This window comes from Ailuropoda melanoleuca, chromosome 12 (genome assembly GCF_002007445.2).
Source record: "Ailuropoda melanoleuca isolate Jingjing chromosome 12, ASM200744v2, whole genome shotgun sequence".
In the NCBI taxonomy this organism is placed as follows: domain Eukaryota; kingdom Metazoa; phylum Chordata; class Mammalia; order Carnivora; family Ursidae; genus Ailuropoda; species Ailuropoda melanoleuca.
This window is the reverse complement of record NC_048229.1, coordinates 68,493,979-68,516,402: the sequence shown is the minus strand read 5'-3', so window position 1 is coordinate 68,516,402 and position 22,424 is coordinate 68,493,979. Positions and strand designations below refer to the sequence as shown.

The 22,424-nt window shown below is 54.3% G+C and overlaps 1 protein-coding gene across 3 annotated transcripts in view; it reads right to left on the bottom strand.

The window, feature by feature from the left end:
* VAC14 (VAC14 component of PIKFYVE complex) overlaps positions 1–22,424 on the bottom strand; it is a 100,691-nt gene that overhangs the window by 40,545 nt on the left and 37,722 nt on the right. For all 3 annotated transcript variants that reach the window (XM_034638849.1, XM_019801491.2, XM_002920944.3), the window contains exon 13: positions 11,010–11,166. In XM_034638849.1, coding sequence (XP_034494740.1) covers positions 11,010–11,166 — 157 coding nt within the window. The remainder of the gene's footprint in view (positions 1–11,009; positions 11,167–22,424) is intronic.

Sequence of the window (22,424 nt, the reverse complement as noted above, 5' to 3'; positions counted from 1 at the left end):
CCTTTTAAAGTGTACAATTCAGTGGTTTCCAGTTTATTCATAAAATTGTGCATCGATCACAACTAATTCCAAAACATCGCCCAAAAAGAAACCTCATAGCCATTAGCTGCCACTCCCATTCTCCCCTCCACTAGCTCCTGGCAATCATTAATCTACTTTCTGTCTCTGTGGACTTGCCTATTCTGGAAATTTTGTATTAATGAAATCATACAGTATGTGGCCTCTTTCACTTAGCATATTTTCAAGGTTCATCCGTACTGTAGTATGTATCCATTTTGTATTCATTTTTATGGTTGAATAATACTCCGTTGTATGGATATACCATATTTTATCCACTCATCAGTTGCTGAACATTTAGTTGTTTCCACTTTTTGGCTATTAAGAATAATGCCGCGGGATGCCTGGTTGGCTCAGTTGGTAGAGCATGTGACTCTTGATCTTGGGGTCATGAGTTCCAACCCCACATTGGGTGTAGAACTTACTTAAAAAAAAAAAAAGGAATAATGCTGCTGTGAACATTCACGTATAAGTTTTTGTGTGAACACATTTTCATTTCTTTTGGTTATATACCCAGCAGTGGAATTTCTGAATCATATGGTTACTCTATGTGTAACTTTTGAGGAACTGCCAGACTGTTTTCCATGATGGCTGTGCCATTTTACATTCCCACCAGCCATGTGTGAGATTCCAAATTTCCCACATTCTTGCCAACACTTGTTATTACCTGTCTTGATTAGAGCCTTGTGGATGGGAAGGAGTATCTCATTGTGGGTTTGATTTCCATTTTCCTGATGACTAACAACACTAAGCATCTTTTTACGGGCTTACTGGCTACTTGTAGATCTTTGAAGAAATGTCTATACAAGTTCTTTGCCAATTTAAAAATTGGGTTATTTGCCTTTTTATTGCAGAGTTCTAAGAGTTCTGGATACAAGTCTCTTATCAAATATATGATTTGCAGATACTTTCTGCCATTCTTTGGGTTTTTTTTTCTTTCTCCATGGTATACTCCTTTGAAGCACAGAATTTTAAATTCTGATAAAGTACAATTTATCTTTTTGTTGCTATTGTTGGTTCCTTGTGCTTTTGATGCCATATCTGAGAAACTATTACCTATTCCAAGGTCATCAAGATTTACTGCTATGCTTCCTTCTAAGAGTTGTGTGTGTTTTTAAAAAAATATAGATCTTATATTTAGGTCTCTGATCTATTTTAATTTTTTTGTATATGGTGTGAGGAAAGAGTCCAAATTGTTTTGCAGGTGGACGGAGATCTAATTGTCCTAGTATAACATAATATCTGCTTTCTTTTTACAAGCTGGTTTTTTTTTTTTTTAAGTTTATTTACTTAAGTAATCTCTATCCACAGCGTGGGGCTCAAACTCATGACCCTGAGATCAAGAGTCACATGCTCTTCCAACTGAGCCAGCCCGGTGCCCTGATATTTTATTTTTTATATTGTATGTTTTCTAGCTTTATTGAGGTAACATTGACGTATAACATTATGTAAGTTTAAGGAGTACGATGTGTTGATTTCATACATGGACACACTGCAGAATGATTACCACAGTGCTGTGGAGTCAGCCAATACCTTCCTCACCTCCTGTAGTTACCACTTGTTTTTTCGTGGTGAGAACATTTACAATCTACTCTCTTAGCAACTTTCGAGTATATACTACAGTAGTATTAACTATAATCACCATTGGATACGTTAGATGCCCAGAACTTATTAAACTCTAACTGGAAATTCGTACCCCTTGACCAGTATCTCCCCACCATGGTATCTTAATAGGCAACCAAGAGCTACCATTTAGCAGGGACTTACTAGGTGCTATGCATGTCTAAAGCCTTCACACATGGCATCTAACTTAATCCTCAAAATAATCCTTGAAGACCTGTGCTCCTACTGGTCTCATTATATAGGCAGAGAAGCTGTGAGTCAGGCTGCGGTCTATCCAAAGTCACAGTGGTGGCCTCAGCAGCTCCGCCGTGCTACCCACTGCTCAGGCGCTGGCGCTCGGGGTGGTTGGGGGATAGCAGGTTAGTAGGCGATATGTTCCCGAACAAGAGGCAGAAGACTGAAATGAAGGCCCTGCCAAGACTGCGGACACAAAGACAGTGACACTGGCAGAAGCTGTGGAGAAAGCACCTCGCCGCAGCCCTCTGGGAACTCAGGGAGGACACCGGGGAAAGCAGAGTGGCCCAGAGAGACCTGTGGGGCCATCTCTTTCCAGGTTGGCCTCTCTCTGGCCCTCAAGTCCTGACTTTCTTCCCAGACCAGGGAGAGGGTGGGTGGCCACACACCTCTGTAAAACAGGGAACCAAGCTTGACTGTGAGGGAGTATCAGCTCCTAGAAGCACCAGGCCCAAGCACACAACATGAATGTATGGAGCCATCCACAGTCCTAGAAGCAAGGCCTACAGAGGCACCCCATGGGCTGACTTCATGAGACGCTGGTGGCCAGAAGCAGGAAAACCCTCCTTTCAGGGGCTTTTTGCTCAACTCAGACTTCCCTGATGTCCCTGCATGGTCCTTATGGGGGTGTGGCTGGGAACGGGAAGAGGTGCTTTTCTGTTTTGTTTCCCAGCTGTGAATTACTCTGTGGGGATTCCTTACTAGAAGTCATACTTTCAAACTACTGTCCTTTCTCCTGAGAACCTCCTAGACAGCCCCTGTGAACTGTGTGCAAAGGGCAAGCCTTGAGTAAGAAGCCCTGTTCAAGGGCAGGCCTCACTGACCTTCTTCATGTCTGCAGTGCATCGTTCTGGGTCCCTGCCCAGAAAAGCCTGGCCTGGGAGGTCCTGAGTGACTCTGGAATGGCAAACAGTCTCTGCTCCCTGGCCCAGAGGGGCTGTTTGCAGAATCAAGTGTCACATTCTTACAGATCAAGTTACCCCGGGCCCAGCTGGGGCTGATCTCTGAAGAGGTGGCTGCAGATACAGCTGCTGGAGCCCATCCTCCCTGTCCCCACACTGCCCCCACGGTGGCCTGGCTGCGTACCCCAACGCTGGCCATGTGTGTGGACTGGAATCTTCTCCTGGGTGCTCATCTGTGATGGCTCCTGTGTCCCTGATCCCTTCCTGCTTCTGTATGTGCACCCCCAACCTACATCATTTCCAGGCTTAGGGCCATTTAGATTCCAAAGTATTCCAAACGACAAAGGGACCCAAACAGGGAGTGACCATAAAGAAATCTTCCACGACATGGGGCCACAGTCTCCATTCCCAAGGGGCCGGGTATCTCAGGCACGCAGAAACATCAAGCATGGTGTTTTAGAGCAAGGCCTGGGAGTCCATGAGACCTGGTTCAGATCAGATGTCTACCTCTTACTGGCTGTGCAACTGTGGGCAAGTCTCTCACTCTAAGCCTCAGTTTCTCCATCTGTAAGGTGGGGCCAATAAGAGCTCCTATTCTTTCACTTTATCTTTATTTTTAGGGGGCGCCTGGGTGGCTCAGCCGTTAAGCATCTGCCTTCAGCTCAGGGCGTTATCCCAGCGGTCTGGGATCGAGCCCCACATCAGGCTCCTCTGCTGGAGGAGAGGCCTGCTTCCGAGCCTGCTTCTTCCTCTCCCACTCCCCCTGCTTGTGTTCCCTCTCTCGCTGGCTCTCAGTCAAATAAATAAAATCTTTAAAAATAAAGGATTCTTTATTTTTAATAAGTAATCTTTATGCCCAAGGTGGGGCTCGAATTCAGGAGATCAAGAGACTGAGTCAGCCAGGCACCCCCAATAACAATCCCTTTATATGAGACAAAACATTTAATGCACTGGGCCTGGGGCCGGCCACACAGTCCGTGCTCAGTGAACGGGGGCTGCTGATATTAGCAAACGTGTCAGAACCTAGAGCACTGCACGGGGCAGACTGTTCCCGTCTCTCTCTCTTGGAATAGATGACTGAGGGCTGTGGGGCAGTCTGGAAAGTCTCTGAGTGGAGACTTCAGATCTGGGACAATTTCCCAGTGTTCTGCTGGGAGGCAGGGAGGCTGTGAGGAGATGGGATCACCTGTGACTCCCTCCAGCCCCGGCCCCATATTTGGAGGGGGAGATCTGCCCACCTCTCAGCTGACAGCTGGCCTGAGGTGGGAGAAGAGAACGTTTGGGGCTGCTCTGAACACATCCTGGTCTTCTTAGTCGTAGCCCACTCTGGGCCACACGATTAAGGCTCAATGTCCAGGCCCGCATGGCAGCCCCTGGAGCCGAGGCCCCTAGTGGCAGGGAGAAGGGCAGAGTGACATCTGGGAGAAGCCATGGCAAATGACTCACATTCTCACAGTGCAATGGTTGCTGGGAAAGCTTTCACAGCTCAGCTCTCCCAGCGCTCCTGTTTAAAAACTACAAAGAGCAGGAGGCTGGGTGCAAACTGAGTGGGGGCCGGGCGCCTGCCTGAGAGCCAGACCCGGCTGATGGGAGTGTCAGGGAGCTGCCGGGGCCTGCAGCTGTTGGGCAGGGACCTTTGTCCCTCAGGCTCCCGCCCACCAGAACGGGCTCTCTTGAGGAGGAGCCTCTGCAGGACTGGGCGGGCAGCTTGGAAGGCTAACTGCAATCCCAGCCCAACTGTGTAGAGATGGCAGGTCTGGGCAGGAGAGGCAACCCTTCCTGGGTGGGCTGGTCAAGGACAGGGCCCGCTTGGGGTTCACCAAGGACAGGGTGAGGGCCTACTTGGTCTCTCCCAACCTCCATTTCCCACTGGCCTGTCAGCCACTTTTCTGATAAATCAGCCCCTCAGGCCCAGGTGGCCTGAGACAGAACCTGAGAGATGTTCTCGGGCAGGGCTGCAGGCAAGGGAGGAGGAGGTGGGGTGGAGAGACAGCAGACTCATGCCAGCAAGTGTTACTACACGGATGATGGGCCTCTCTCAACTAAACAAATTTCTGCCCAACTGCAGCCAGCTCCTCCCCATGGAGCGTGCACAGCGCCTCACCGGCCGCTTCTGCCCCCCTCTGGCTCTTGCTCATCTCACCCTCAACAGCTGGGCAGGGAATCGGCCTCTTTTCTCAAGAGCTCTGATAAAAGCCACCTCTGCTGGGCTCTCCCTACGGGGTGGGGCCCTGGGCTAGGTGCTGCTGGTCCTTTAGGAAGGAACAGAGCCTGGACAAGAGCCTAGCCCCCAGTTCTGGGCAGGCTCTCCAACCCTGAGCACTGAGGAGGTGCTGGGACACCAGGGCCGGGAGACTTTTGCCCAGGTGGCATTGCTGACAAAAGTCTTGCAGGCCCACCAAAGACGGGGTGCCAGCTGTTCTGGCTGGGGCCCAGGAAGGGGGGTGGCTGGGAACAACCTGGCCTTGGGTCTCAGGAGAGTCACACTCTTCAAGGAACCAGGGAGAATGGGGTTTCCATTCCCTGATTCTGCCGAGGACCAGCCTCTGAGCTGAATGCTGCCTGCCTTGCATTTCTGTTTTGGAGAAGTTTGGAGAAGCGGGCTCTGGCAGGAAGTTCACGTGACTGCTGGCTAGCCGAGGGGCAGACAGATGCTGTCGGGAGCGCTCTGTATACAACACCAGGCTGGTGGGGTGGGCGGCCAGGGAGCCAGCCGTGCAGATGCTGCTAAGTGAAACCTGATGTGGCGACATGAGAATCTGCACAACGTCTCACAAACAACCTTTCCTGGGATGTTTTAGATTGAATTTTGTGGCTATGACGCGAAGGAGCCTCACATGTCAGGATAAAAATAGCTCTGGCCTCAATAGGCAAAACGAGTTACAGTTCAACAAAACCAGATGCGTAAGCCTTCGTGGCCCAGTCCAGACTGGTGGGGTCCCTGCTCGGCTCCCTGCCCTCTCACCCCTGTCCCCCTCCCCCGTGGCGTGGGGCCCAGGTGCCCAGCCAGCCCCTCACATGGGGCATCTGGACCCCGCTGCCCAGGGAGTGTGGAGGAAAGACCGGGAGATGGGGGCAGATCCAGGGCCTGTGGCTGACTGGCAGGGCAGGCTTGAGGAAGTGGACACCTTCTCTGGGGCTGGCTCCTGTCTGCAAACCTCACAGGGATAAAGAGCCTGGCACAGGGATTGCTCCGGGGAGGGGGGCTGCATGACTGGGAGGCTGGTATGGAACCCGGGGACACAGGTGGGGAAGGGGAAGCTTCCCCTACGGGATCAAGGGGCGGGAAGAAAGGGAGGCCAAGGGCTCTGGTGCAGCAGGGTCTCAGGAGTCGTGGAGGCTGCTGAATTGGACGGCCCAGACCCCAGAGATGCATGGATTAAAGACTGGTGAAGACATTGTAGCAACGGCACCCTTGGGACTCGATCCAAGAGGCAGTCACTTTCTTTGCTGCGAGCCGGCCCAGCTGAGGCCGGGAAGCCCTCCGCCCTGGGCAGTGACCCAAATCCAGGTTTTCCAGCTGCCTGCTTCAGAGAAAGAGATAAGCTAATGGGCCATGGCAGAGCCCAAGAGGAACTTCCAGCTGACAGGTCAGTAGAGAGGGTCTGCGCCAGGAAAGACTGCGGCTGAAGGGGGGCAGGCCAAGGGCAGCGCTGGAGGGACACTGGAGGAAGGGGCCTCAGGGTTATTGCTGAGACCGTGCCTGGGATGCAGAAGGCTAGGCTCTCCACCCGGTGACAAGCGAAGACCAGGGCAGTGGTGCTGGGGGAACGTTCGATATGGCACTGGTGATGGGGCGGCCGGCCCTGGATGCCCCCTCCTTCCATCATGATAATGACTCTGAAAGACAGGTACTGACCCTTCCTGGGTGCCGGATTCTGGGCGTTCAGAGATGAGTACAACCTAGATCCTTCTGACACTGATACCCATGCTGTGTGAAAGAGCATGCAGGAAGAAGGCCTTTTAAGGCTCTAAGAGCAACAAAGAAGGCTTTTGGGGCTGGGATACGGTCTGGGGAGGTTGGAGGAAATGGAGGCAGCAGAAGGCATGAGTTGCTGAGGTGCCTGAGGCCAGAATAGGGTCCCTGAAGTCACTGTGCAGAGAAGGGATACCATCAAGGGATATGCCAGGTTGGGGCCGTGGCCCACCGCCCCACAGAAGCCTGGACTGCTGGCCTGGCCTCCACTGCTCTGCTCCCCTCTTTGGACAGTGGAAGCTTCCAGGGCTGGGCAAGTGCTTTGTCCTCTAAATGTAGGGGTAAAGAGAGCAGACTCTCAGGCTGGGCTCCTGGGTCAACACCAACGCCTCCTGCAAACCACCCCCTTGTTCCCCCACCCCCAGGTAAGAATGGCAACAGTGCTTTCTCTCACAGTTGTCGTGAGGAGTTGAGGGGCTAACCCACAGTGAGATTCAGTGAGCTGACACACAGGAAGTGCTCAGAGCAGCGTCCAGTCCTCACAAACTCAGTGTATTACGGTCACTGTTACTACTAGGAAAAAGACCCAGGTATGGCTTCCTGGGTTTCTTCTAGAACTTGTTTGTGAATTGGCCACACCAGCCTGGGCGAGAAGGAATGAAATGGAATCAAGAACATGACATTTCTGCCCGTTTTCAGAGCTGGGGTCAAACTCCACCTTGGACCAGAGAACCCTGTAGGACACACTGCCTTGAGCAGTGATCCCATCAAGAAGGCGCCCACTTGGCTGGAAGGCAAGGAAAGAGAAGACTGGGTTTTGGGGGCAAACATCAGTTCTGGGGTGACCTTTAACCTCAGATGGCCACACTGCTGCTGCACCTGACCAAGGCTGCTCCCTCTCCTGCAGCAGGAACATCCAGGCCCCAGGAGGGCCGGGCACGTCTCAAATGAGGGATTGATCCTGGAGGCCTCCTGCTTTTGCTGAGCCTTCAGCTCAGGCTCAGGCCCCTCAGCTATGCCGGAAGGGGGCTCATCACCCCCTCGCCCCAGAGCCTAGAGGGCCTCAGCCAGCATCCTGAATGCACAAAAGCTGCCCACTCAGACGAGACCCAAGTGGTTGTTTGCGTTTCATTTCACCAAATCACATCTCAGAGACAGTAGCGTGTGGGACCCCTCCACGGGCTGCCCTCAGGGCCTCCCACCCAGGCAGCCCCCTCCTGCACGCCCCTGACATAAGCCTCTTCCCAGCCCGGGCTCTGCGAAGGTCAGCAGCAAAGCAGCGGTGGGAGAAGCAAGACCACGGAGGGAGAGATGTCTGCGTGAGGCGCGGTGGGAGGAACGTCCCGTGTGGGCAACCCTGCCTGTGGGCCCTGGAGACTACACTGATGGTGCATTTAGGCCCCGTGGCAGCTTCCCAGGCAGGTGATGCTGCCCCAACCCTCGCACTAAACCTGCACCATGTGAGTTTACAGACCCAGCGAGCAGCCAGGGCCATCTGGTTCCCTACAAATGTGCTGATTTCATCTTTGCTCGGCTCCCTGCCTCCTTGGGTTTCCAGAAAAACCCTTTACTGCGGGGGTGGTGGTGCTCTATACCACAGGGACACAGCACTCTGCAAGTTCTCAGAGCTGTGCCCTAGAGAGCCAGAGGAAAGCAAAATCCAAACAGGAAGAGGGTCTGGCCTTGGAGCCTCTGTCCACGTGCACGGCCGGATGGAAACAGAAAGAATGACCCTCTTGCATGCCTGAGAAGCACTGGGAGAAAGAGCAGCCCACAGATGAATGAGTGTACACTTCCTGCGTGCTTTCTGACCTAAACAGCCACCCCCAACATCGTTGGTGCCTGGCCAGTGCCCTCCCCAAGGCAGCTGAAGCAGCAGAGGGGATGGGGCCCAGCTCTGGTTTCCTGTGCTTTTCTCTTTACTGGTTTGAACTTGACCTTTCAAAATCATGCACCCATTTGGGGCGCCTGGGCGGCTCAGTTGGTTGAGCATCTGACTTCAGCTCAGGTCATGATCCCAGGGTCCTGGGATGGAGCCCCATATCAGGCTCCTTGCTCAGCGGGCAGCCTGCTTCTCCCTCTCCTCCCCATTCCTGCGTGCGCACGCTCTCTCCCACTCTAATAAATAAATAGGGTTTTAAAAAAAAATAAAATCATGCACCGGTCTGAAAAATCTGGTGCCAGCTGTGGACCCGCACACACGTGTGGTTCCCACACTCTTTGCAGTGAACACATGAGTATCAGGCTAAGCACATGTGGCCCACGGTGCTGTGGATCCTTGAAGCAAGAAGTGATACTGACTGCAGGCACTTCCCTAGTGTTCTTTACAGTCTGGCACACTTGGGTGTTGTTCTGTGAATTCAGGGTGAGTCCCCGGCTGATGGGAGCCAGTCCGACAGCCCTGGTGAGCTGGGGCAAATCCTCACCACCTCAGCCTCCTTGGTGGGGCCAGGAGCCAGGGTTCAGAGCACCTAGCCACCTGAGACTGCCCTCAGCTCCTGCTCCCCAGCAGCGGAGAGGGCCCCTCCTGGAGCTCCCTGTCTGGGCCTCCCCAGGGCACACCCCACCCTCTATAGCAGACCTGGGCCCCAGGCCATTTTCCAGTCCAGCCCTCTGCTAATGAGTAAGCACTTCAGTCATCAACTTCTTGATGCCCAGAGAAAGAGAAAAAACACCTTAGGGGTAGAGGGACAGAATCCTGGAGACAGAGGTGTCCTTCCCCTGCCCGAGGCTGTGCTGCCTAAGGTTTGGCTTCTCCCACCAGGAGGAGAGAAGATTCCTGACAACTGCTTCCTAGGGAGGGAGATCTGAGGACTGGCTCTGCCCTACAGGATGCCTTCTCCTGGCTCTGCCCTTCTTGCAGTCACTTCTCACCCTCACCCACTCACTGCTGGCTCCTCTCCCCTCGTAGTGAGACCCCACCCCCACACCATGGCTTGGTGCCCACACTCAACCTCTGGCATTCTTGCCATCTGTCCCAGGGACTTCAGGTTGACCCCCGAGCACTGATGTGGGACATAGGATGGAGAACAGACTCCCGGGCTGTGGGACAGAGGGTGGGGACCTCCCCGAGGGTCGCAGGGTCAGGATGTGGGAGCCTCCCAACCATGGCCTCTGACTGCCAGGAGGAAACGGCTCCTGGGCAAGGAAGCCACTGCATCCTGGGGAAAACAAGAGAAGGAAACTGGGCTGCCACCACAGCCCCTTACTCTTTCCTTGCTTCAGGCAGAAACAGCTGGACACTTGGGATCAGTTGTAGGCAGAGCACATGTAGCAGCAGTGGCCTGAAGCCTGGGGTCCTATGTGACACCCCACTGCAGAAGCTGGGGGAGCCCTTGACTTCACACGTCACCAGCAAGACGGCTTCAGTGCATGGGCCTTCTGTGACTTGGCCTGGCAGCCCTGGGATGCAGCCGGCAGGTGTTCTCGGGGCGGGGTACCAGAATGCCTTTGGGGGTGCAGCCTGCTAGAGCAGGAGGAGGGAAGCTGCTGCTGCAAGGTCCTCAATCTTTTTGACATTTGGCTTCTGCATCAAAGGAGGAGCCATCTAGGACCTTGTAAATGGATGTCAAGAACCACTTGGGAGACAAAGAGACACCTCAGGCAAACACCCAAGATTTGCTGGGGACTTTCCTATCAACTTGCATCCCTGGCATTTCCCAGGATCACGTCACTGGAGGGAACTGGCGTCTGCCTGGGACGGAGGAGCTGGGAGTTGCACTGGTCCAGGGAGGAGAGCCACCTGCCGTTTGGAAGGACCCCGAGGGGCGAGCCCCAGGACACCACGGCCACCTTCATGTCCAAGCACTGCCCGGAAACATCCTGTTTGAATTATCCCCTCTCCTGCCTGGGCTGCCTGCCATGTTGTTTGCTATTTTTAGCTCCTCAGTGAGGAAGGAAATGGCTGCCTAGTCTTCCACCTGTGAGACCCAAGGCTCCAAAGCCCCCTGATTCCTGACTGGGGAGACGCTGCCCCAGCGAAAGAGACAATCGGCTGACTCAGATGGTTTTATATTTAGCTGATGGCTCAAAAGTATGAACGGTGCAGGAAGATGAGGAAAAGGGGATGTGAGGGCCTCTTATGGGTGGGTGGGGGAGCAGCAGGAGGGCGAGGTCTGCCTGCCTCTCAGAGAGCAGAGGAAACTTCTGACTGCTCACACCCTAGCAGAGCTATGGGGCTCAAGAGGGTTGGCCGAAAGGAGCACCTGGGCTAGGACCAGACTGAGCACTAGCATTCCCAGGGCCCTCGAGGCCGTAACCAGAAGGGGATCACTTACCAGGGGTGTTCAGCAGGTTGGCTCTGCCAGGGGTGGGCACCTGAAGTTCTGAGTGGCTGACCCGGAGGTCAGGGCCATCAAGGGGGCCTGGATCATCTGTCTGGCCTGCAGGAGAGGAAGCAATTTCTGCCAACACCTCTAGATCCTTCAGGATAACCTGGGGGAAAAAAGCAAAGGATGAAGGACAAGGGCCTCTGGAGAGCTGTGGCTGGAGACAGAGAGCTGCCTCCAGGGGGTGGGGAGGAGTCCGCGGAGGGTGACAGGCTGGTAATAGCCACCAAGACTATGGCTGTAACAGTACTCAGGAAGTTCTGCAAAAGATACGGACTGAAGAGAACACAGGCAGATAGAACATGGCGGCAAGTGGAGGAAAGAAGCTGGAGTCTGAAGCCTGGGAGTAAACCTTCCCATGACCACTCCTCTCTAGTCCCCTAAGTGGGACCTAAGAGGTCCTTGAAGACGTGGGACTCAGGCATCAGCGTGCAGTCTGTGTGGTGTGCGTCCCAGGGCTCCTGGGCTGGCCATGCCCCAAGGTTAACCTGTGTGAAGGACCAACAGGGCCTGCTGGGCCACACTGCTGGTGTGCTGGCCAAGCTCGGCCAACTATCAGGCTACAGAGCAGATTCTTCTACAGAGGTGACACTAGGCTACCCTCTACATGCAGAACAGGGCTCTGGGCTCCAAGATGGGGGACTTCCTAACCTCTAGACAAGTTGTTCAATTCTCAGCTGCCTCCTTGATGGTCATACATAGGCCTGAACGCTGCCTGCCGAGTTCTTCCAGGGAAGACACAGAGTTGAGCACGGAGAACAGATGAGTGTGAGCTCTAATCAATGCCGTGTGTCACAAGGGTCCCCAGGGCTGTCTCATAACCCAAAGCCCCCATGCCCTTCAAAGCTGCCTGCCCTGCACAGCACCCATCTCCTCTTGCTCTTCATCTGCCGTCAAAGCCAGCAGGGTGCTGCCCCAGAAGGGCCCTGACCACACTGCAGGTAGGGCTGCCTGCCCCTTCCCCGCCTCCATGCATCTCCGCTCTGAAGACGAACGTGCCTGTCCCAGCAGAGGTGTGCCCCCAGGACTGTCTGCGGTGCTCAGCGGATGCCTGCTGGGCATGGACGGTGACCGTGGACAGCTGAATTACCATGGCAACCATAGGCTTTGGTCCTGGACCTGTGGCAGCGACACAGAGCACCTATGGCTGGGGCCAAAGTGGGGAGGGAGGGTGTGTGGGCCGTGTGCACCATGACAGAGCAGCTGGCTGGAATATGGTGATAATAGTCAAGATAAGGCTATCGCAGGGCTTTCTGTGGGATGGTGAAAATGTTCTGGAGTTAGATAGTAGTGATGGTCACACAACGTTATAAATATGCTAAAAATCACTAAACTGTGTGTGTGTATATATATATACACATATTTTTTTTTAAAGATTTTATTTATTTGAGAGACAGTGAGACAGAAAGATAGTGAGGGAGAGCATGAGCGGTGGGAAGGGGCAGAGGAAGAGGGAGAAACAGACTCCCCACTGAGCAGGGAGCCGGACAGGAGGCTTGATCCCAGGACCCTGGGATCATGACCTGAGCTGAAGGCAGACGCTTAACCAACTGAGCCACCCAGGTGCCCTGAACTGTATATTTTATTTTTTTTATCTTTATTTTTTTAAAGATTTTTACTTATTTATTTGACAGAGACAGCCAGTGAGAGAGGGAACACAAGCAGGGGGAGTGGGAGAGGAAGAAGCAGGTTCCTGGCAGAGGAGCCTGATGTGGGGCTCGATCCCAGACCGCTGGGATCACGCCCTGAGCCGAAGGCAGACGCTTAACGACTGTGTCACCCAGGTGCCCCTGGGTATATTTTAAAACGGCAAATTTTGTCTAAAAAAAAAAAGGACAAAGCTACTACCTTCTCCTAAAAGCTTCAGAGTTGTTCCTGTCTCAATGCAAGTGACATGCCAGTGTGTCCTCCTGCCCGGCCCCAGTCGTCACTTCTGCTATCCTCTCTGCCAGCCATGGCCCCTGGGCCTTCTCCCAGCAGCACAGCGTGCTCAGCACCAATTGTCCCACAAGTCGGTGGTTTTGTTCCCCATCCTGCCACGCTCTGGCCTCCTCCAGGCTGGACGCAGCACACACACACACGTCACCTCCCACCCGTTTAACTGCGTCCTTTCCTTCGCTGCTCCCCATTCTCAGCACCGCCTGAACCCCCACGGTGCCAGCCACTGTGCTGGGTGCTGGGGCTGCAGGGGAGTCCGACATGCCTCTGCCTACGGCCTGGCAGGGAGACCCACACTCACCTGCCCTTCCATGCACAGGTACGTGTAATTTTGGAACATTCTGACTGCTGGGCCTGCAGGGGATGGATCCATGTTGGCTAAAGATCGTGGCTGCTAAGCAGGCTAGACAGATGGTAGGAACGGGCGCTGCCCCTGCACCCAGGCCAAGAGGTGGGGGCCTGGTAGGTCTAGGCCCAGAAGCGGAGAGGCCCAGGCCATCTGCTCTCCAGGAAGCTCTCTACTTCAATGGTGGCAGAAGTGGACACAGAGGGAGGGGTGTGATGGGGAAATAGACAGCCCAGGGGGCGACAGCGTAGCGCTCGGTGAGAGTGGCCTGAGCATGGGCCATGCACTCAAGATGTTCAACTGTCCAAGCAAGTCAGTCCCTGCAAGGGCAGGGAGGTGAAGGGAGACCTGGGACTCGGGTGGGGGAATGACTCACTCAAATTAGACAGTGAGGCAAGAAGCCAGTCAACTGTGCCTCAAAAAGTTAAACAGTGTCCCACAGGGGCACTTCCACCCCTAGTGTTTACCCCAGAGGGCCGAAAGCATGTTCACACAAGACTTAACACAGAAACGTTCACAGCATCAGTGTTCGTCATGGCTAGAAAAGGGAGACAACCCTAAGGTCCTGACACCAATTCTGAGGTGTTTTTTTCTGATACCAACTGTGGTGTCCTAAAATTCGACTCAATTTGGAACACCTACCTGGAAGCAGGGGCAGATCCCACAGGGTGAGGGCTCAGTCCTACACGACAGGATCAGATGCCAATCCCAAGTCCAGGCTGTCACCCGTATATGACCAGCTATAGAGCAGAGGTTCCCACGACACCCTCCCTGGGTTCGATTCCTTTGCTAGAGCGGCTTGTGGTGCTCAGGGAAACAGTTTACTGACTAGATCCCTGGCTTATTATAAAAAGATGTAACTCAGGAACGGCCAAATAAAAGAGACGTGGAGGGCACGGTATGTGCGAAGGGGCACAGAGCGTCCGTGCTCTCTGTGGCGTCACTTTCCCCAAACTCCACATAGTCCCCAGTGCAGAAGCTCTCCAAACCCCAAACTTTTGGGTTTGTATGGAGGCTTCATTACATAGGAATAGGTGATGAAACCCTGGCTGCTGTCAACTGATTCAACCTCCAGCCCCTCTCTCTTCCTCGAAGGCTGGATTGAAAGTTAAACGCTCTCATCACATGGTCGGTTCTCCTGGCAACCAGCCCCCCATCCTTCTGGGCAGCCAAGTCACCTCACTAACCTAGCAAAAGTCACCTTTATTATTTTCACCACTCAGGAAATTCCAAGGGTTTTAGGAGCTCTGTGCCAGAACGAGGGATGAAGACCAAATATGTATTGTTCACTCTATATCATAATATCATAAACCCAAATGTATATCAACTGATAAATGGATGAATAGAACATGGCATATCCATGCCAGGGACTATTATTTGGCAATAAAAGGAATGAGGTTCTGATACATGCTATAAAACAGATGAACCTTGAAAACGTTTGCTAAGTAAGAGAAGCCAGGTGCAAAAGGCCACATATTGTATGATGATTCCATTTATGTGAAATGTTCAGACCAGGCAAATCCATAGAGACAGAGTGTAGCTTGTGGCTGCCAGGGGCTGGGGGAGGGAGACATGGGGAGTGACTGTTAATTGGTACAGGGTTTCTCTTTGGGGTGGTAAAAATGTTCCTGGATTAGATAGTGATGTTTGCACAACCTTGTCAAAATACTAAAACCCACTAAGTTGTACGCTTTACTTTTTTTAAAGGTTTCATTTTTTTAAGTCATCTCTACACCCAACGTGGGGCTCAAACTCACGACCCCAAGTTCAAGAGATGCATGCTCCATGCACTGAGCCAGCCAGGTGCCCCTAAATTGTGTACTTTAAAAGGGTGAATTTTATGGTTGGTAAATTGTAATCTAAAAAGAGAAGAGAATCAAGTCAAAATCCCAAATCGGCGCCCTAAATCCCAGTCCAGTGGTACATGTAGAGCAGTTCGCTCTTGCTGTGCCCACGGCCCAAAGTGGCAGGGCTCCCTGACTCCCCACGATCTCACGCCTGGTTCTGACTCATAGGAGGGCTGAAAGCGCTCAGAGAGGCCACCTGTATCCCTCCATCTCCTGGCATCTGCCAGTCCTGCTGCAGCCCCGAGCTGCAGGGTGCTCCCCGCAGGGCTGGCTGTGTGGGTGAGGCCGAGGCACGCATCCTCTCGGCAGCCCATCCTGGTGGGCAAACGCGGCAGGTGACGGAAGTGCAGAGCAGCTGGGGCCAGGTTAGCACTCAGCTATATCACAACCCCACGAGGGCCACAGTGGCCCACAGCAGGCTTCTGGCGGGTTACTTATTCCCCTAACAGAAAAGATGCTTGGGAAGTTCCACCAGCACCTGAGAGGCTGGCCTGTGAGAGACCCCCACCACCAGAGTGGCCCCGGGGCAAGGCTGCAAGGAACCTCGAGACCAGAGGTGGAAGCTCTCCTCACTTCCAGCTAGAATTAATGCCCTCATTTGCTTTCAGTCTCCTGTTGCAGAGAGTGACCTGCTCAAGGGATCGGGGAGTCCTCTTCAAACAGAGCTCTGGCCCCCAAACCGGAGGCCAATAAGCTACACTGGGCTTTGTGGTCAGACAGTCCTGACTTTCGATCAGTTAACTTCACCTCTCTAACCCCTCCCCCCGCAGCCACTGAGCACCCATTATGGGCCAGGGCCCGTGTTGACCGGAGATGTGATGCTGAACAGGATGACCCTGCCTCTTGTGACAGTGGCCTTGGGGAGGGAGACAGGCGGTTAACAAACACTTAGAATGCAGAGCATGTGCAACTTGGCTTGGGAGGAGCAAGAGGCTTCAGAAGTACCCGCGCAGCAGTCCGCCAGGGAACCAGGGGTAGAGGGAGGCACACAAAGCAGCCTCTCAACTAGCATAAGCCCTCATGATCACAAAGCCCGAGTCACGTGGCACATTCCCCGGAACTGAAGCTTTGATCTAGCGCTGGAGTGGGCCATGGGGCTGGGGCGGGGGGTGTTACATAGGAGACCGCAGGCCCCAAATGGAGTCACGTGGGATAAATCCCATGACCACGAAGCAAGACTTAATACCTAACTGCAGTTTCAACCTTTAGCCAGTCAACACGGAATTACCTGGTCAGCACTAGTGAGATAATCCTCCCGGCAGACCCCTCCGGGCCTCTTAGAAAGGTGACCTTGCCTGAAACAATGCTTTCTTTGCAAATAATTTTCTTTCTCCGCCCCCTTTCTGCCTTTAAAAACCTCTCCTTTCCTACAGCTTCTTTCTATTGCTAGATGGGGATGCTGCTGCGTGTTTCATGAATTGTGGAATAAAGGCACTTTGAGCTTTAAATTTCCTCACTTGAAGTTTTGTTATAGAACAGGGGGGCATGGCGAGAAATCAGGCAGAAGTCACAGGCTGGGGCAGGTCACCAAGAGCTAGGACCCAGACAAAGGGGTCTGACCCTGATTTTGCAGATGACAGGGAATCTGTTTGCTCATATGTGCCAACAGAGCTTCGCCCTCGCGAGGCTGTCATCATTAGAGGAGACACTCCAAGCTCCCCTTCTGCTATGAGATTTCTGGTACCACAGCCGAGCCTGGTCAGTGGTCCTGACTCAGGGACTGTGCAGGAACACCAACGCACACGTGCGGGGCTCCAGGTGCCATTTCTCTACCAAAGAGAATCTGCACGGAGATCTTCGTACCACCTCCTCCTGCCCCGCTGGAGAGCAGCAGCCTGCAAAACTGCATATTTTACATTGTGAATTCTTTTATTTTGGAAAGTTTAACACCAAATGGCAAATGAATGCAAATTATACTTCCAACTGCACAATTAAAGCCGGAAATGTTGTCTACAGGTTCCTTCAATAATCCCAGCCACTCCTCTAGTGCTTACATATCAAAAGATTTGTCTCTGGTCCCCGGGGACTGGCAAAAGTCTGACAGACAGCCCTGCCTGGGGCAATACCACGTGTACTCGTAGGCCTGCATGTGCATGCGCGCGCGCACACACACACACACAGAGCACCCTCCCAGTTCTTTCAAGTGGGAGTCTGAGAAGAGCATCACCATCTCCTTCAGCCTCCTAGATGCAAGGAGAGGAAGGGGCTGCCAAAATGGAGAGCAAGGAATGGCTTGAAAAGAGAGTGGGGAATGTGTGGGGAGCCACTCCAGGGCTCCTTTGCGCATCCAGTCCAGATGCTGGCTCTCTCCTAGCTGGCAGTAAATCCCACTCAGCCCAGGGGCTGGACTTGAGGCTCTGGAGCAACAACCCTGACAGGCCTAAGCCAGGACTCTGCCTCTGCCCAGGAAGTGAGGAGTGGTCCAGGGAGGCAGTGTTAAGGTGGGGGTGAGTGTTGGGACGAAGCAACAGGGACCAAGGGGGAGCCGTGCTCTGCCCTCCAGCTGAACCTGGCTTTGACTCTCTGCGCCAGGCCAGGGTTTTGGTGCTCCATCACTCCTGGAGACCCCTTGGTCTATGGACAAGAAGGTCTGGAACAAGGACACAGCGACCTCAGCAGCCTTGCTTGCAAGGTACCGGCTCAAGGCCTGGATGAAAGGTCCGCTCCTCGGCCTCTAGAAACAGTTAGTTCCCTTCCAAGGAGCAGGCTGGCTGGGCCCAAGCCTACACTGGCCTGTAGTCCTGGCTCTGAGAATGAGGCAAGGCTCAAAGAAAGCAGGAGGAAGCCGCGCCGATTAGTATGCGCTACACAGCTTTTTGCAAAATGAATATAAAACACTTGTGCTTTCTTTTTGTGTGAGAGCAAGAGGGTGGGGGGAGAGGGAGGAGGAAGAAGGTTACAAGAAAGCAATATTCTGCAGGGGCAGGAGTGCCTGCAGTTGTCATGGCAACAGGCTGGGGGGGAGAGTGGTGGTGGGGAAGGCACATCAGCTGGTCCCCGGTCCTGGAGTGGGGTGAGCTGTGAGCTGGCCATCGGTGGAGTGAAAGGGTCGGTGACAACTGGGAGCGGAAAACATCTGACAAAGCAACTCTGAGAGGAAGGTCTGGGGGGAGGGTGGAGGGAGGGGCTGGCCTACCCTCTGTGGCTTGGGGAGCAAGGTCAAGGAGGCCAAAGGGTTCCTGAGCAAGCCCTTGCTTCTAGGTGACTTGACACCAACAAAGGGCATATTTCAGCATGGGAGGGAAGCTGCAATCCGGATGGGGCACCCGTAGGCTGTCACCCCACTGTACTCCAGCAGGCCAAGGACCGGATCTCTAGGATGGCGCTGGTTTTCTTCTTTTTATTAGTCCAGCCAGGCCCTCCCCGTCCCAACACCTTGTCCACAGAGCAGCCCTCGAAAACCCCTCATTGTGGGAGAGCCCCCTTCTTTCACTCTCCCTGGCTGTTCCTATTCCTGGCTGCTCTTTCCCCACCCTGGGAACTGCTGGAGACCCAAGGCTGAACGAGGCCAACTCCCTAGGCTGGGGGTCCGTTCTGGCCTCCTACTAAGGCTCCCGACTCTGAAGTCCCGGGGGAAGCACCGAGCAGATGCTGAAAGAATACTTGCTGACCGGCAGCACCAGGCAGGAAATGGAAGATGTGGATGGATCTGAATAGCTTCTGCCAAGGGGATGGATGGAGAGGCCTCCCACTTCACTCTACCCACTTATCTCTAAGAAACTTTTGTCACAAGTTTGGCTCGGCCCCTGGTCAGCTGATTAGGCCCCAGATGTCAACTCGCTCAGCCTTCCAGCCCCGAGAGGAGGGAAGGAAATCCTCAAGCTGGGCCCTCTCCAGTCCCAGTCAGGAGGAAGCTGCAAGGGTGTTTCCAAGGGACACAGCTAGGTGCTGGCAGGAAAGGTGAATTCAGGCTGAAGGCCCTGGGAGCTAGGGTCTGGCTGGTGTGGGCCACTGCCAAGGCTATCTGAGGCCTCTGCCCAGAGCAATGGGGCCACAGGGCTGTGCCTGAGATCTGGGTCAGGTCAGGCAGCTCCTTGTTCTTGGGAAGTGGAGCTGAAATTAAGTGTGGAGGCACTGAGGCTGGGCATCCACGGAGCCCTGGGGCCCTCTGCTTCCTGCCACACAGAAGTCTGTCCATTTCCTTCACAAGGGGTACAGGCCTGGCGGGTCAGTCCTCTCGAGTCCCTCACCACATACAGAATGGCTCCTGCGGCTTGTTAAGTCAGCCAGGGAACTGACCCTGGGAAGCATCCTCTTGGGGGTACCGAGGAAGGCCATGGGATCTCCCTTGGGCCCCGGTGCAGTCAACCAATGGAGCTATGGAGGGAGGTACCCAGCAGCAGCCAGCACCAGGGCTGGAGGCTCCCATCCGGGACAAAGAGTAAACCTGAGCTGCAGAAGGCAGCAATCAGGCCTTGGCCAGGGCTGGGAAAGGGGTGGTATTCCCAGAAAAGCTTTTGGCTACAATGGGGTCAGAGCAGGCCAAGCTCAGCATCTCCTGGGGGGCGGGGCCCTCAGCCCTGCCTTCAGCAAAGGCAAGGAAAGCACTGCCAAAAATTTAGATTTGGGGGCAGGAGAGGATTGCTTAGGCTTGGACCTATTTTATTTCCCACTGAGAAAACCATTCTGATTAAAAACCTTTTAGGTCTCAGTAAAGCAAAAGCAACTTAAAAAAAGATTATATCTCGTTTTGGCCTAACTTTGAACACATGCTCATAGAGATCAAGACAACTTTCTTTTCTTCTCCTCTTTTCTTTCTCTCTTTTTCTCCCCTCCCCCCTTCCTTTCATTTTTAATAAACTTTGAAATCCTTCCCTGAGTGCCGAGTTCTGTGCTATATATGCAAAAGGCCAGCACTTGGTGCTTATTGTTAAGTCCCACTAACAGTGACAGCACAGTGTGGGTCCTGGCTGCTTAAACCATTCTAGCCGCCATCCCTTGAAGGGTAGAGGAGAAGAGAAAGGCCAGCCCGGGTAAGACAATGTGGAGGCCAGTTCCCAAGTCCCCCCAGTGTGCCCCCTCACCCCCGGGTTTCCCTCCGGGTGATGCCAGCCATCGCTCACTTGCATCACGCCAAGCCCCTGTCCGGGGGTGTGGGGTGCATCTCAGTGCTACACATTCTCCCTGAGAGTGAGGGAAGGGCCTGCTGTGCTCCAGGCAGCAGGGAGCAGTTCACACACACCGCGAGCGCTCGGTTACCAGGTGATGAGCCGAGGGGCCAGCTGTCTCTGGGCATCGGTCCATGGCAACCGGGAGAGCAGCGCCGGGCTCCCTGGCTCCTGCCCTCCTCCAGGTCTCTGCCTAACGCCCGTGTATGTGCCAGCTACGCACACCCTGCCCTGAGGAGGCAGGTCTGCTTTGGCAGGGCTGGGGCCCAGCGGGGTGGGGCTGGCTGAGGGGGGGTGTTCAGCTCACCATCCACCGCCCCTTCTATCGCTGTCTCCTAAAATGTTTCTGAGCACATACTATGTGCCAGACACAGCCTCTGTCCCCACAAAGTGTGACAAGGGCTCTGGGAGGGTCTGAGGGCACAGGACGCTGAGATGCACACATGGGGACCTCTCTGATGTGCAGGAGGGGCAATGTGCGACAGACAAGGCTTCACGGGGCATCTAAGCTGACGTCTTGACCAAGTTACTTCACTTCTCTGAGTCTCGGTTTCTGCTTCGGTGAAGTGGGGGACACAATAGGAGCCACCCGGGAGGGTTGCTGTGGAGATGTGCTAAGGTCATGTGCACTCGATGATGTCCAGCACAGAGTCTGGCAGGCAGCAAGTGAATGGAAAATACCAGAACCCAGGCAACAAGGCCTGACCTCAGAGAACAATTCAGGAGGTCTGGGTTGACGCCTAAGCAGCTGGGTTTTAAAAAGCTCCAGAGGATTCTGACATCAGCTCTCGTGTGGATGGCTCCACTGGGGGGCTCATGTCTGGGTTACTGGACTTGGCCTTTCTAGGTAAGATTACCGATCACTTCCTGAATTCAAGGGGAGGTGGGCTGGGGGCAGACAGTCAGGCCCAGGGCCAGGTAGTGTGCTCACCCCTGCAGGCCACTCAGCCCTGCATCTTGGCTATGCTAGAGCCGCCAGCCCTGTCCCAGGGGAATGCGGTCCCCAACTGGCTTCCCTTTGTGGAATCTTCCTGCGCTGCTGGGCCCTCCATTAGGGAAGCCAGCTTTCTCACTTATTCTACCCTTCCCAGCCCAACCTCTTCCTTCCTCGGGAGCCTGGGGGCACCAGGTAGCAGGCCCCTGCCCCCCATGTCCACCAGTTACTGTGCCAGCTTTGGGTTCTCACCTGCACATCAGGGGAAGGAGTCCACACGGGGAGAAATGCTAAAGACCCTCTGGGCACACAGACCTGCCCTCCCCAGAGCAGAACGCTGCCAGGCCAGCTGTAGTTACTTGGGCCCCCCTTTACTTGCGGCCTTCTCACCAGGCACAATTCTGGAACCATCACCAAGGCGGTCCTCTCTCCTCCCCAGCAATGATCTCCTGCCAGGACTCCTTTCAGAAGGCCAAATCCTTCCAGGACCCCTAGCGATGACTACTGGTGCCTCTGCTGGACTGTGGGTCCGGGCTGGCAGTCCCTGGGGACTGTGAGTGCAAAACCCTGCGTTTTCCCCTGCCCTTTTCCCTGCCCATTCCTCCCTCCTCCCACTCTCTCTCAGAAGCCCCTAAAGGAGGCTGCGGCGTCAGCCACAGGGAGAGCTGTGTGGATGAGTGCCCTGTGTCCTCAGCATGGCCCTGGCGGGGGGGCAGGGTGGTGGCGCGGGGAGTCTATGGCAGGCAAGGGCCCACACCTTTCCTGTTTGGGCTGTCCCTGCCGGGACCCAGCTCACCTCCTCAGGTTGGGGGGACTCAGCAAGAACGACCACGTTCTTGGCCCCCAACATCTTGCCCCTCGGTTTTCTGGCTTGTATCTGACCCGATGGCGTGACCTGACTGTAAAGGAATCTTGGGGACTCAGGAGGGGGGCGGAGGAGTTGTTTTTGTTTGTTTTGGAGAGTGGATGGAATGAAAACTGGAGTGAAAGAAAAACTGAGGCAGGGATCTCAGGAGGAGGAGCAAACCCCATCCCCCACTCTTATGGGAGATGGTCCACTCTGAGCAGGCCCCATTAGTATTCCAGGGAGTGGGGTCAGGACCACACAAAGTCAGAGCCGGATGGAGGAACACAGACCAGGCCAACTGCACTTGATGGAGACGAGGAGGTGCCGGCGACTTGCCGGGTCCC